Here is a 15132-nt window from a genome sequence, read left to right as displayed (position 1 = left end):
ACTCCCGTACTTTATAGTTGAGGAATTTTAAATACATCAAAACTTAGCAATATGTCAAATGTTTCTCATCTAGGTCTTAAAATACTAATTTCCTATTCAGATTTTATAAATATCAGTTTTACTAAATTCTTAATATGCAAGTAGTACTATACATTGTGATGTTTCCCACAGATATATTTAACCTTTCCATTTTCTCATTATCAGCTTCCTTGTCCTTTTAGTCAGTTGAAGTAGCAACTTTAAAATACTTTGCCTCCCCCCCCCCCCATCTCATGGCTTGATTGATTTGCTGCATTGTTAGATAATGTACCTATGTTCTGATTGGGATGTTTTTATAATCGAATTAATATTAAATAAGTAATAGATGTTGGGTGAGGCTTAAAGTTGGATCTTGAAGAATGTGGTGTTGTGCTGTTGAGAGCAGCGTTAGACTGCGCTGCTCTCGAGCAGCCCCTCCAGAGCTACCATCGGACGCAGCTGTGTTACAGTTAGCAGCTGTTGTTGCCCACACTGCAATTGCCTTCTCAATTTGTGGCTAAAACCCAACATTTCATGATTGTTCCACCCAGTTCAACATTGATCTTTGATCCTGCAGCAAACTTTAAAAATACCTTTTTTTTTCTTTTTTGCCAAAAATCTGACAAGATTGTATTGGGCGTCATCAGCAGTAACATCAGACTTTATTTCAGTGAATAAAGATGAAACAGCTGCTTTATTGTCCAATTCAGCACTCATGCATTCAATATAGGATCATAATGTTTTCCAGCTTTCTCTAACTGTGGATACTTTTCTGTGCTTTTTAAATATGCTACGTATATCACTTTGTCAGACAAAATATAGAGATTTTCAGCAATTATTTATTAAGTTGAACTGTAACATGTAATCATTTTATACAAGTATGTCTCTAAAGTATCATTTTATAAGGATAACTTTTTATTTTCTAACAATCACGATTTTCAAAGCTGATTTTAGTTTTGATTTGCCCTTATCGTATTATCTTTATGCTTCGTACTGAAATTTATTTTAAATTTCATTTATTTCCAAGCTATCTTAGTTTCACACAGAATTGTAATTTCACGCTGAAACTACTAAGTGTCCCTGTGTTGTGAATCTGTGTGCATAAAAGAGACAGATGAAGAGAGAGGGAAAAACTGTGAAAGGTACAGATTGACTGATTGATTTCAAGTAATAAACTTCAACACCACTTATGAAGGCTTTTCCTCAATGTCGCCATGTTTAACCTTCACTGCTTAAGAAATAGTAAATAATTCAGTGTTTCATTTGCCTCTCTCCAGCAGCCTGTCATAGCTGTTCCTCTTGTTATGCCAATTAGCAGAAGGAAAGACGATGAGGTGTCTGTTGGAAGTGCACCGCTGGCAAAGCAGCAGTCATATCAGGCCTCTGAATATGCCAGCAGCCCTATAAAAACAAAAACAGTAACAGGTATGTGTCAAGAATTCTAAAGGGTCTGTGATTTTACCCTAACTCTAAGCTCAAGTAAGTTATCAAGTTATCCAGGCCACAGTGTCATGAATGCCAGCCAAAGACATGAGACTCTTGCAATGGAGACAAAGGACTTTATTATCTTGCAGCATTAGCAGTAACCTAGGTTATAGCATTTTCTTGTGTCCCTGTCCTAAGCCTCATTCCCACAGGGTGGCACCAGGGAGGTCAGATGCCACCTATACACAGTGGATTATGTTAGAGGAGAGGAACCCTCAATCAGGGAACCTGAACTTGCTATAATTGGTAGAAAACATGCCTGCCATTTTCTTTGGAGGGAGGCAGTATTTGTAACTTGCAAGACCTAAGCCTTTGCTCAAAAGGAGGATTGTATCTCTGTCTTTTGAGTCTGTATGCTGTACAAATATCCTTGAAAACTGGGCACAAAGGCACTCACTGCTTTACTTTTAAGACTTGCAAAAACACTAGAGACCCATAAAGAACCAAGTATGTTCTTTCTTAAAGTGAATTCTTGCAAAATGTATCCCAATTTTCTCCCTCTCCCTTCTCTCACTCTCTCAGCTAGATCATCTCTGCAAATAAAGAACATAAATATTCTTCCGTAAGACAATTTTTAAATCCCCATTTGTGTAATTGAAAAGAAAAGTACTTTATAATTGCATTTAAGTGGTATCTTCTGGGTTAACTTGAATGTTTGTGATGATCGGTCACATCTTCAGGAGAGTTTATATTTTTCCTTAGATGCTAAGCTTTATTTCATATGACTTCTGTATTCTGAAGCATATTGGGAAAAATTTCATATTTTCAATAAATTAAAAACCACTTATTGAATATCTATAATGGGCAAAACTCTGTTGTGATATGGAGCGTAGATACATTAATTAGACATGATCCTTGCCCTTAAGGAACCTAACACATGTATCAAACTAACATTTATAGTTTAGAGGAAAAGTACTATTTTCTGACCATATTTAACAACAATAAAATGGTAACATGATTTTTCTGGAGTTTTACACTTGTTTTACTTTTCCTAAAGTATTGTTGTTATGTTTATTTTGTGAAATTACTCAACTTCCTCCTGTTAGCATCCACAAACCTTTTACTTTGCTGAGATTTTCTTTATCAAATGCCAAAAATGCCTATGCTTAGTTTTTTTTTTTTTTTAAGATTTTATTTATTTATTTGACAGATAGAGATCACAAGTAGGCAGAGAGGCAGGCAGAAAGAGAGAGAGAGAGGAGGAAGCAGGCTCCCCGCCGAGCAGAGAGCCGGATGTGGGGCTTCATCCCAGGACTCTGGGATCATGTCCTGAGCCGAAGACAGAGGCTTTAACCCACTGAGCCACCCAGGCGCCCCCTATGCTTAGTTTTTGTAACATAGGAAGCTGATCTGTAACTTAAGTACTGAATTTTTAATACAGAATTAGATATTATTTCCTTTAGATACTGTGCTAAGTTTTATACTTTAGATCTCTTGAACTGTTAATTTAGATAAAGATTTATAAATATCACCTTTTTTTTGTGGGTTTGGAGGGCAGAGGGAGAGGGAAAGTGACAGTCTTAAGCAGGTCCATGCCCAGCACAGAGGAGCCTTGATGCAGGGCTAGTTCTTACGACCCTGAGATCATGACCGGAGCTAAAATTAAGAGTCAGACGCAAAATATGTACTGAGCCATCCAGGGACCCCATATAATTATTACCTCTTTAAAACAAAAAATTTTATTTACTAATTTGACAGAGCACAATCATGGAGAGTGGCAGGCAAAGGAAAAGGGAGAAGCAGGCTCCCCACAAAGCAGGGGGAGCCAGATGTGGGACTTGATCCTAGGATGTGGGATCATGACCTGAGCTGAAGGCAGTCCCTCAACCAACTGAGCCACCTGGGCACCCATCACCCCTTGATAAAACAAATAAAATGTCTACTAAAGAATCATTTGATAAAAGTAAATTTAATCTTGTATGCATATTAACCACATATTCTGACCTCCTGCTTACTATTTAGTCGTGTTCTTTAAATCACAGTTGATAATTGATTTTAAGTAATTGTTAAGGATGAATATAGGTGAGATGATGCTTAAGATCTCGGTGAAATTACATGACAGAGGCATAGAAATTATGATCATAGGTATTTATTCTTTATGATTTATGTTATCTTCCTACTTGAAGGCTCACTATTTTTACTTCTCCGGAAACCTTGGTTGTTGGTAGTCCTCTCTTGAGAATGCTCTATGCTAACTAATTTCTTTACTTAGGATTAAGTTTCAAAAATTTCAGTTGTATTTTTAATTATATTACTGTTCCTCCTTCAGTTTTAATTTAAAAAATGTTTTATGTGGGCGCCTGGGTGGCTCAGTGGGTTAAGCCGCTGCCTTTGGCTCAGGTCATGATCTCGGGGTCCTGGGATCAAGTCCCACATAGGGCTCTCTGCTCAGAAGGGAGCCTGCTTCCCTCTCTCTCTCTCTCTGCCTGCCTCTCTATCTACTTGTGATCTGTCTCTGTCAAATAAATGTTTAAAAAAAAAATGTTTTATGAGTCCTTTGTATCTATTTCTAAATTATCACTGTTGTACTCATTATTTACATTGCATTATAAATTGAAATGAATTTGGTAATGCATTCATAGCCTTTTACATATCTTGTTTGGTTTTTTTTTACTATTACCATCTTAACCTTTAAATTGTATAGTTCAGTGTTAAATATATTCATATTATTATGAAATGTACATTTAAATTTTTAACTGAATTGTATAGTGGAGAACTGTCAGTGTTAATTTATGCCTGAATTCTTACTAAAATGAGTTTTTACATTTTCAACCTAAGGTCCAGTCTTGGTCTTAAGTTCATTCCCAACAATTATGTAGTGTTTTTGGCACATGAAGGCCAAAGCTTAGTGATACTGCACTGGCCTTGATTTTTGCTTGGTGATTATTCAACAAAAGCGGACATCTTCCTCTTCCAATCACAATTAACCAATGTTAAATAGCTGGCTGCAGAGAGAACATATGTTTGATTGTTGGAAATGTGTTGACAGCAGAACAACACTATTTCAGTGATATAGGCACATAGGGCAGGCCAACCCAGAATAAAAGCATGTCTCACATGAAGATAATATATTATCACAGAATTCTAAGTGATCTTCTAGAGAATCTATTTTTGAAAACAGGGAAACCCCTAAAAACTATAACATCTGTTTACCCTATGTTTTGGAAATGTTATGAAAATTAATTTGGAATTCTTGATGAAAATGTAATGGATATGAAAACTTTAAAAAGCAGAATGCTCTATAAATGATAGCTCTTTAAAAAATATTAGCTATTTTTCTCTTGCACATTTAGATATTATTTCTCAAGTCCAAAGTTCTATAAGTATATGGTTAAAATAATAGAAGGCCTTTTAATTTGGCTTCTCAAGTACTACAAAAATAATGATAAATTAAGATGTGATAATTAATGATGTAAATTTTAGTAGATAATGCTAAAATTTCAAAGTATGTAAATTTGGCTTCTGACCATGGTGGTGTAATGGGAACTAGATTTATATTCCTGCTATAAATAAATAAAAGAAACTTGTCCAAATATATGGGAGGAAAAAAGCTCCTAGACATTGGACAGTAGGCAGGGCTGTGATTCATCACAGAAAGGAAACAAAGCAGTTGAGCCCTAGGATTGCCTTGGCTTCCTGGCTAAAGTCACATTCCAGACCAAAGAACAGGGTGTGACACTAAGCTGAACTCAGCTGTCTTGCTGAATTGAAGTTTAGGGAGGTAGAGTGACTGAAGTAGTAGGAGGTGGAGATGATGGCAAATCATGGGATAAACTTGTACAGAGAGAAAGAACTCCAGAAATCAGGAATAGTGTTCTCATTGAGTATTTGCTAAATTGTTAAGACATGCCTGCATAGGATGAAACTCTGCATGGTTGGGCAAAGGATGACCTAGGAACCATAATCTGAATGATTGCCAGAGCTCACACAGGGCTGGAAGGCATTCAGGTTCCTATTGTCATAGTCTACAATCCTGTCAGTTATTCAGGATATTCAGTAGAGACCTCAGGAAAGCCATACCCCCCCCTGTAGTGGAACTAAACTACTGAAAATTAGATTCACCTTAAGCAAGTTTTAAAAAGCTTCTGAAGCAACAGAAACAGTAGTTTTAAGTGCTGGCAGAAATGAAGCCCAACACTATTAAGAGGAATGTAAGAATATCCAGACATGTAACAGCTTAAAATCACAATGTCAAGCATTCAGATGCATAGAGAAGCATAGAGATGCAAAGAAGTAGGAATCTATGACCAGAAGAAAAATAAGCCAATAGAAATAAACTAAGAAATGGCATAGATGATAGAATTAGCAGGTGTATTAAATACTTGTACATTCAAACAGGTATTATAACTGTATTCAGGTATTTAAGGAAAGATGAGTACATTTTGGAGGGAAATGGAAGATATAATTAAGAACCAAGCCCAACTCTAGAGTTGAAAAATATATGGGAAGGGAGAAACTAACTGGGTAGAATTAGCACTCGAGTAGGCATTGCAGAAGAAGAAATCAACCTTGAAGACCTAGTAATAGAAACTTGCAAAATGAAGCACAAAGAGAATAAAAGGGGGAAAAAAGTGTATCAAATTTTAGTAGACTGTAGGATAATAATTAATTTGAGTAATCAGAGTAGGTCTCACTGAAAGTTTGAACTGATATGAAGCCAGTAAAGGAGGGAACCTTGCAAAAAACTTTGGAAAAATCATACTGGATTTTATGTGTCTTGGAATAAATTACCCAGTCTAACCCCTTCACTTTATAATTATGGAGATGGATAAGTTGCTAGACCTCTTTATGAATCAAAGGTTAAAAATATTTAGTGAAAAAAGTATTTAGTTCCAGATGGTATATTTCACCCATCCCACCACCTTCCTCCCCTCTGATAACCATCAGTTTGTACTCTATAGTAAAGAGTTAGTTTGTTGGGTTTTGTTGTTGTTGTTTGTTTTGTTTTGTTTTTTGCTTATTTGCTTTGTTTCTTAAATTTCACATATGAGTGAAATCATATGGCCTTTATCTCTAACTGAAGTATTTTGTTTAGCATAATACTCTTTGCCTCCATCCATGTTGTTTCAGATGGCAAATTTCATTCTTTTTATGGCTGAGTAATATTCCATTGTGTGTGTGTGTGTGTGTGTGTGTGTGTGTGTGTGTGTGTGTGTGAGAGAGATCCTCTTCATTAATCAATGGGATAGGTAATGGAGATTAAGGAAAGCACTTGTGGTCAGCGCTAGGTGTATGGAAGTGTTGAACCACTATAAAAACTTAAAAAAATAAATCTCTTGATATGAATATTTATATTGCTCCTTGATTTCATCCTTATAAAAAAATCTTTCTCAATTTGATTATTGTTTAACTCTGTTCTTCAGATTCCACTTGGCAAAGTGTTTTCTGGTGCTATATGAGGTGCTTTGCTATTTAGCAAATTACAGAGAGTAACACTTGAAAAGTAAATAGCACCCGAATTATGTTAGTTAACATATTTTCTCAATGTGTTAATGAACCTATAGCAGACTCACACACACAAATAAAGTTCCAGATTATGACAGTCATTCTGTGATTATTAGTTGCCTTCTTTCTTTTCTTAACAGCATAACTAGCCATAGGAGTCAGATCTGTGCAAATTTAGTCATCTACTATTTTCCCTCTAATACCAAATATATAACCAGCCAAATATATAACCAGTAGGAAACACCTAAACTTCTGTGATTAGCATGGAAGGGTCTGCCACTCTTTAACTGGTATCACTTCAGTGTTGCATTTAAGTTGCTGGATGACACTAAGAAATGAAACACTACTGCTGACATATTTTTTTTTTCTTCCCTAATATGTATGTTTATATATATCCCAGAATCAGTGATATATTTTAAGAAATAAAAAAATTTATGATGTTTCAAATGCTTACATTTCTTATCAGACATATGAAAATTCTATCTTATTTTCTCGAAGAAAATTAAATATGGAAAATCATGAAATTTTAAAATCACATTGTTTATGTTACCGATAAAGGTTTCAGATTTTTTTTGAAGAATTGTTTTTTTTGACAATGAACTTCGGTTATTAGGTAAAATATCTAATTGTATTTTTTCTGATCTCATTTCAAAATATAGTATTTTTAAATGAAACAGTAGTTAAGTAATGTAGTTGTAATGATTGAGTTAATTTTGGCTGAAAATATCAGAAATCTCTCAATAGCAATGGTTTAAATAAGATTGAGTTTTGTCTCTCATGTGAAAGCTTGAGGGTATACAACCCAAGGTCATATGGCTCCCCCAGGTATATGACTCTCCAAGGTCAGGTGACTATGAGTGGCTCCTTTTCCAGGCTTGATGAATGGTCCACAATGGATGCTTCAACTACTTATCATGTCTGCATTTCAGTGAGCAGAAATCAGTAACAAAAAAACAAAAACAAAAGCAAAAAACAGGAAGAAGAAGAAGAGAACACTTTACCTCTTTGAAAACTGTACAGGAGTTGTACTGTTCACTTCTGCTTATATACTCTTGTATACTCTTATATACTGCTTATATACTCTTGGCTGGAAAAACTAGTCATATTTATTTGATCATATGTGATCATATCCAGAGCTGTATAGGATCTCAGGAATGTAGTCTGTATTTTTTAAAGGCCTGGGTATGTGTGACCAGAAGGTTTGGGTTCTAACTAAGAAAAAAAGAGGAGAGTAGATAGTACAGGTTAATTTAGCTCAGTACAGGTTACTTAGTACGGGTTATTTGCTCTGCCATAGTAACTTAAAATGGAATGTCGTAAACTGGAGTTTGGTGAGAAAAGTAGAAAATATTGTGCTTTAACTGAGAATATCAGAAGACAAAGCTGGTAAAAGTTTTGTCATGTCTGAGATGTTGCTTAGGTTTTTCACAATGAGTGCTAGAGGCTTAGGATTCATTGCCTTTTGGATCTTATACAGTCAAAGCCACACAGTGTGTGATCTCCCAGGGAAACCATATAAGAAGCAAAATGAGAAGAAAGCCCAAAATTAAATTCTTTAAAGAGTAAAGAGAATGAGCCAATGAAAAGATTGAGGAGCATCCTTCTGAGAATTAGGCAATATAAGTGTATACATATGAATGTATACATGTATATATTTTATACACACACACACACACATTATGCCATATATATATATATGGCATAATTGAATTATGCCGTATATATATATATGGCATAATTGAAAAGCACTTCAAGATGAGGGTGGTTAACTGCCTAGGATGCTGTAGATTCATTCAGAGCAATGAGGCAGAAATTGGCCAGAGAAGCTTTAGTTGTTAGGAAATGAATGGTAATTGAAACAGCCACTATGTACCCCACTCTTTTCAGAAATTTCACTGTACAGACACTTGGGTATGCCTATAGAGAGGTAAAGAGAGAAGGAAGAATTGGAGATACAGGAACATTGGGTATAATTGATACAGTGAGATCACAAATGAAGCAAAATATAAGATCTTATTAATAGATGTAGGACTTAATAGGAGAATTGCCTCTTCCTTTGAGACAGAGGTAAGAAAACTATATGCCAATTAGTTAATTTTCTTTCCTACAAGAGTTATGTAGGATAAGTATTACTTTCTTTGCCCTGTTTGAGAATGTAAGAAATGAAGATATGTATAAGTTTTCAACGTAAGACCCTGTTTTGCATACACAAGGAATGTGTTCCTTCTAAGAAAACAAGACCTTACACTTTTTACCTTCTTTTTTTGTTTTGTTTTGTTTTGTATCCATTTACTATGGTACTCCAAGTTTGACATTCTGTCAAGGCTTTTAAAAAAATCATTTTATCCACAACAGTGTAACTTTTAGGATGGTTTGATGTTGCAAGATTTCCAATTATTGTTGGTAGTAGTTGCTTCTGAAGGCACTGATGTATTTTGGAGTAGTTTTAAGAATTGTGCATTATGAGTAAAATGGTTCACACCAATGTAGTTATTCATCTAAAAATGTTTAAATCATCCTTAATTTGGTTAAACTAGAATGTTGAACGGGTATGTTCCTAGTTATAGGGTGGAATTAGTATTAATGTACAAGAAGTAAATATTTTTTGGACTTATGTATATTAGAAGTTGCTTACTTTAATCATGTAGTTTAGCATAAAATTTCATTCCTTTGTGATTAATTAGATATCCAATTTCTTTGGCAAATGTTAAAGCATTGGAAAATATTGCATAATATGCAATTGATTTTATTCTCTCAGGGATAAAATGTGGTTTAAAGTATATTTTCCCTTTTTGGAATAGAAAAAGGTTTAAAGTAAAATGAAATATATCTAATGAAGTACATAAAAAATTAAAGAAACTTGGAAATACCATCCAGAAAGTAATTAGAGAACTTAAAGGAAAATATACAGTTACTAAATTGCTTTTTCCATTAGTACTTTGTAAGAACAATTATTTTTATTTCTAAACCTAGAATTTATGAGGAAAAATATTAACAGTCTGCAGAACTTAACGTAATCTTTATAATTCAAATTACGTCTAAGTTAATTTCTAAGCTTATCTTTCTAAGACTTTCAACAGGTGCCCTATGAGGATTTATAGCATCAGCCATAGTAGTCTAGATGGTTGTAGCTATAGAGTATTCTGAACATTTTGATTTTTTAATGTTTCATAACTGTCCATTCATCATTTGATGATATTCTTTTATAGACAGACCTGGTAATTACACTACTCACTTGGCACTACTACATACCTGGATTTCTTGCATTGCTAGTTTTCATATGAGGACTCCTCAAGTAATTGATCAGTTTATAAAGAAATTTAATTTATGCTTCTTTAATGTGTCTCCTAGTGTGTCTGGCAAAATGTCTTTTAATTCGTGTAGAGTTTGTTAAGCAAACTAGGCTTATTGATTTTTATTTTTAAATATACTACAATTTGTATAGCATGCACATAATGTCTTTTCCTCGTGGAACTTTGATTGTTGAAAATTAGACTAGTAATTATTTCATATTTAAGTGGAAAAGATTTTTTTGTTCTCCTGTTTCCTTGGCTCATTTGTTATTTCTCTAGAACTGTAAAGCAGAAGATTTATTTAGGTATGGTTTCTTTTAATATGTTCAGGTTTTACTCTGGTTTTTACTTGAAAGTAGACTATAGACTCTATGAATTTTGTCAGTGGAGATGGCTTTAGAAGGTAAAAATTTAATGCTGAGAAGTTAGTTTTAAATTCTACATTCTGTTGGGATTATTTTTGTTTTGACGACTGTCCCTACTACCTCACTCCTTCTTTTAAATGTCCTAATCCGGGGCACCTGGATGGCTCAGTGGATTAAGCCTCTGCCTTCTGCTCAGGTCATGATCTCAGAGTCCTGGGATTGAGCCCCGCATCGCATCGGGCTCTCTGCTCCACAGGGAGCCTGCTTCCTCCTCTCTCTCTGCCTGCCTCTCTGCCTAGTTGTGATTTCTCTCTGTCAAATAAATAAATAAATCTTAAAAAAAAAAAAAAGAGTTTTTAAATGTCCTAATCCAAGCCTAGATCAAAACAAAGGGGAAAAAAAAAAACCCCACAAAACCAGTGTTTTTGGATTCCTTGAACACATCTGAGGCAGGCTCATATTTTGTTAAAAACATTACTAAATAGTGAGAGAAGAATTTTAAAAGTACAGAGAACACAAACTATTTAAAAATAGTCAGTCTTTGGTAGCCTTCTTCCTTTTTTCTTAGTGTATTCCTATCTGTAAAAATCCTTGAGCAAGCATCTTTTGAACATCATTTATTGATTTATGCATTAAGTGTCTGTATCACTATAGTAATATACTATAAAGCATGCAAGATAATTTTACTTTTATTAACATTTAAATGTTTTTATTCTGATAGAGTTTAATTATAGCAGTCATATTTCAGTGAGACTAATATGCTTCGTTTAAAGATTTTTTAATACTGTGTTATAGAAACTTAAAGGTTTGGTTCCTTTTTTACGTGTTTTTAAAAATTTTTTAATTTTTAAAATTTTATTTATTTATTGGAGAGAGGGAGAACATGAGAGAGAGAGCACCAGCAGGGGGAGCTGCAGAGGAAAAAGGAGTAATAGGCTCCCCGCTGAGCAGGAACCTGAGTTCATGACCTGAGCCCAAGGCAGACACTTAACCGAATGAGCCACCCAGGCACCCCAAGGTTTAGTTCTTAATTCACTTTATTTTAATAGTTGATTTTATTAGCTGACATTGAAAAGTCACCTCACTGAGGTACATTTTATCTAAGAGGGAAATGGGCATCATTGATGCACTGGAGACACTTATTTTTCAGTCCTATTCATTTTATCAGGGTCTTTGTTGACATCAGGCTAGTAAGTTTCTATCTTCCTTATATCAATAAGATATTCTAAATTAATGGAAAGGTGTTGCCTTTTCCTTTTAAGTAAATTAGTGATATCTTTATTCCATATGTTTGGATAAATGTGTTTTATATGGAATCTTTAAAAAGTGTATATCCAGGGGTGCCTGGGTGGCTCAGTGGGTTTAAAGCCTCTGCCTTCAGCTCAGGTCATGATTCCAGGGTCCTGGGATCGAACCCCACATCGGGCTTTATGCTCAGCAGGGAACCTGCTACCTTCCTCTCTGTCTGCCTCTCTGCCTACTGTGATCTCTGCCTGTCAAATGAATAAATAAATAAAATCTTTTAAAAAACAACAAAAAAAATGTATATCCAAATTATGAGGATTAATTTAGTTAAAGGTAGAGAATAAAATTTGTAAATCTAGTTAACTGTATGCATATAAATTATAATATGCCACAATTAATTGAAAACAAATGAAAGAGTGAAACCCTGCCATTTTGTTCTTGTTATTAAATGTCTGCTCTTCCTTCAGTATATTTAGCATTGTGTTTTCTGTAGCCTTATGACATGGAGAAGGACCTCAATGTAATTCTACTTTACTAAATATTAACAAACTGTGTCTTTCTCATTTTTAGATAAAAGTGAATATGAATAGATATTCTCATATTTGTCCCCAGAAGCTCAGTGGATGGTCTTATAGTTTTGTACCCTACATTATTGGAGTTCACTGCTGTCTTAGGGTGTTACTATATGGAAATTTAGGGTTGTCTTTAGGAAGTCCCTTTTATAAGGCACAGATGGGAGAGTGCCAAGAGTTAAACTGAGAAAAGTATTGGCTAATGTAGATGAAGAAATCTTTTGGAGGTGGAGAAAAGATTAGAGGAGTAAAAATAGCATCTCTAAATACGTAAGTTCAGGCAGAGTGTCTTAAGTACAATGGCCAGTGAATATGATAATGGAAGGACTGAGAACCAAGGGAGGCAGAGTTTGAATAGTTCTTGAGGAAATAAGCCTGGGAAATGGGGAAGTAAACCCCATGATGTGCTTGGGCATTTTGGAGTTAATGCAGACTGTGTTATGATATTGCAAGGGCTGGGCAGGTACACCTATGGGGAAGGGAAGGAAAAATAAAATAAAAACAAAGAGGGAGGCAAACCATAAGAGACTCTTTTAACTCTAGGGAACAAACTGAGTGTTGCTGGAAGGGGTAATTGGATGATGGGCATTAAAGAGACACTTGATGTAATGAGCACTGGGTGTTTTATGCAACTGATAAATCACTGAACTCTACCCCTGAAACTCATAATACACTGTATGTTAACTAAATTGAATTTAAGTAAAAAATAAAAAAAATTTAAAAATTGCCTTTTTCCTTCTAGTTGATAAGTGACTCCTTTACTAGGGAAGACACGTTTCTGAATTACTATTTTTTGACACATTTCTAAATTACAGAGGATTCTCAGTGTAAAAGAGAAACATTTTTTAAATTATCTTAAATTTGAAAAGACAAGGATAGTTTCCTGATTTGCATAACCAAAATGGTAAGAAAAGCAAAGATAGATCTTTTCCTTGGAATGATGTAGAAACAGAGACTCCATACCATTAGGACTGTTTTTCTTTTCCTGTTGGCTTAACTTAATTTTATTGACATAGATTTCTTGACTTAGCAGTGTACACAGCTGTGATTTCTCTGGACTCACATACTTAATTTTCTGTGATCAAAGAGAAAGATCTGTTCTAGTATCTGTTGAAAACATACCTAAGAAGGATTTTGTTTGGCCTCCCTTAGGTCATGTGCATACATCTTAGACAATCACTGTAACCAGTGTGGTTAGGTACTATGATTGGCCCAGTGGCAGCCCTTTCTGAGGTTAGGGGCATGAGATGTGATACCAGAAAATAGAGGGCTAGCAGAAACATGGCTCCTGGGAGTAATTTGTGAGTCAGCCATTCCAGTTTATGTCTACTAATTTTTCACTTTATAATTAGTCACAACAGATTTAAAAACACAAAATGTTGATTATATAACACTAAATCACATTCACAGGTTTCTGTTTTAATAGGAACAAGGTAGATGTTTTATGAATGTATCACACACAAGAATTAGGAGCCCAGGAGGAAAAGAATCTAGACTAGAAAGATATGGGATGCATAAAACAGATTGTGGCCTATAGTGGGTTTTTATGTGTTTCTTAATCTAGAGCTTATTCATTTGGGAGAAAGGAATTAGGAAGTGTTTTCATCGTTCTGCTTTGCACAGTTTATTAATTTTGAAACTTTGTTTCATTATAAAGAATTTTTTCTAGTGATTCATTAATTTGAATTACAAGATTTCAGTTAATTTTAAAGTTCTTTGAGAAAGCATTGAAAAGTTTTTGAATATAGAGTTCTTCTTTGGAAGTAAGTAAGTTATTTTAGTTTTTACATGAACTGGCAAGAATTCAGCAAAAATTCAACCAAATTGTTTTGTATGCAGTCTTCCTCCCCCCCTTTTTAGCAGTCAGAACAAGATTATAGTTTCCAGATGAAATTCTGAACGTCACATAGTGATGACATATATTTTCCTGGTTGGCTCAGCATGAGATGCAATTTTGCATGCCATGTCACGCTGACTTGCAGTATCCAAAAAGCCATTATTTCCCAAGGGGCTTTCAAGAGTGATAGTATCGAATGTAGTTTGTATTTTGATGAAAAGTCTCAGGCATTATTGTAGTTTCTATGACAAGTTGCTTAAAGCTTTATGTACTATCTAAACTCTAGAAATTTAAAAATAGTGTTACTATATAAAAGTCACTTTCTCTTCAAGTTACTTAAATTTATGTTGCCAAATTAAGTTGCCAAAAATAATGATCAGTGTAAGATACACATTAAGTTAGGAAGTTACAGTGGAAAAACCAGTAGACTAGAGACCAAAAAATCTAGCTTTTGATCCTATCCCCACTTCCATGTCAAGCTAACCTCATACACCTGCATTTTCTTCATTTATAGTATGGTAATAAGTATACCAACAATAGCTCACAGATTTAAATATTGTTGTAAGACATAGAGTAAGATATGTGAAAGTTCTATAAAATGGTAAAACACATTCAGATAGAAAGTAAATTACCTATTCTTTGTGTTTGCATTTTAATAGGAAAGGTATATGCTCTAAGTAAGGTGAAGCTTATTTTATCTATTAGCTGCTGATGTTGTAGTGTGATTTTAGTTTTTCTTTTCTCTGTTTGATTTTAATCATCTTACATTTGCCTTAAAATGCAGTATTTCCATTCATGCTTACTTCACACTGATGCTTTATTTTACATTTGTCTTAAATGAGTTGCTTTGTTAAACTAGTTTTCTTCCTTCC

General features: G+C 34.5%; 1 protein-coding gene across 2 annotated transcripts in view; it reads left to right on the top strand.

Moving 5' to 3' along the window:
* Positions 1-15132, top strand: part of VPS13B (vacuolar protein sorting 13 homolog B) — an 811037-nt gene that overhangs the window by 361362 nt on the left and 434543 nt on the right. For both annotated transcript variants that reach the window (XM_045996973.1, XM_045996994.1), the window contains exon 21: positions 1296-1443. In XM_045996973.1, coding sequence (XP_045852929.1) covers positions 1296-1443 — 148 coding nt within the window. The remainder of the gene's footprint in view (positions 1-1295; positions 1444-15132) is intronic.

This window comes from Meles meles, chromosome 1 (assembly GCF_922984935.1).
Source record: "Meles meles chromosome 1, mMelMel3.1 paternal haplotype, whole genome shotgun sequence".
Classification (NCBI taxonomy): Eukaryota; Metazoa; Chordata; class Mammalia; order Carnivora; family Mustelidae; genus Meles; species Meles meles.
This window is presented reverse-complemented; position numbering and strand designations above follow the sequence as displayed.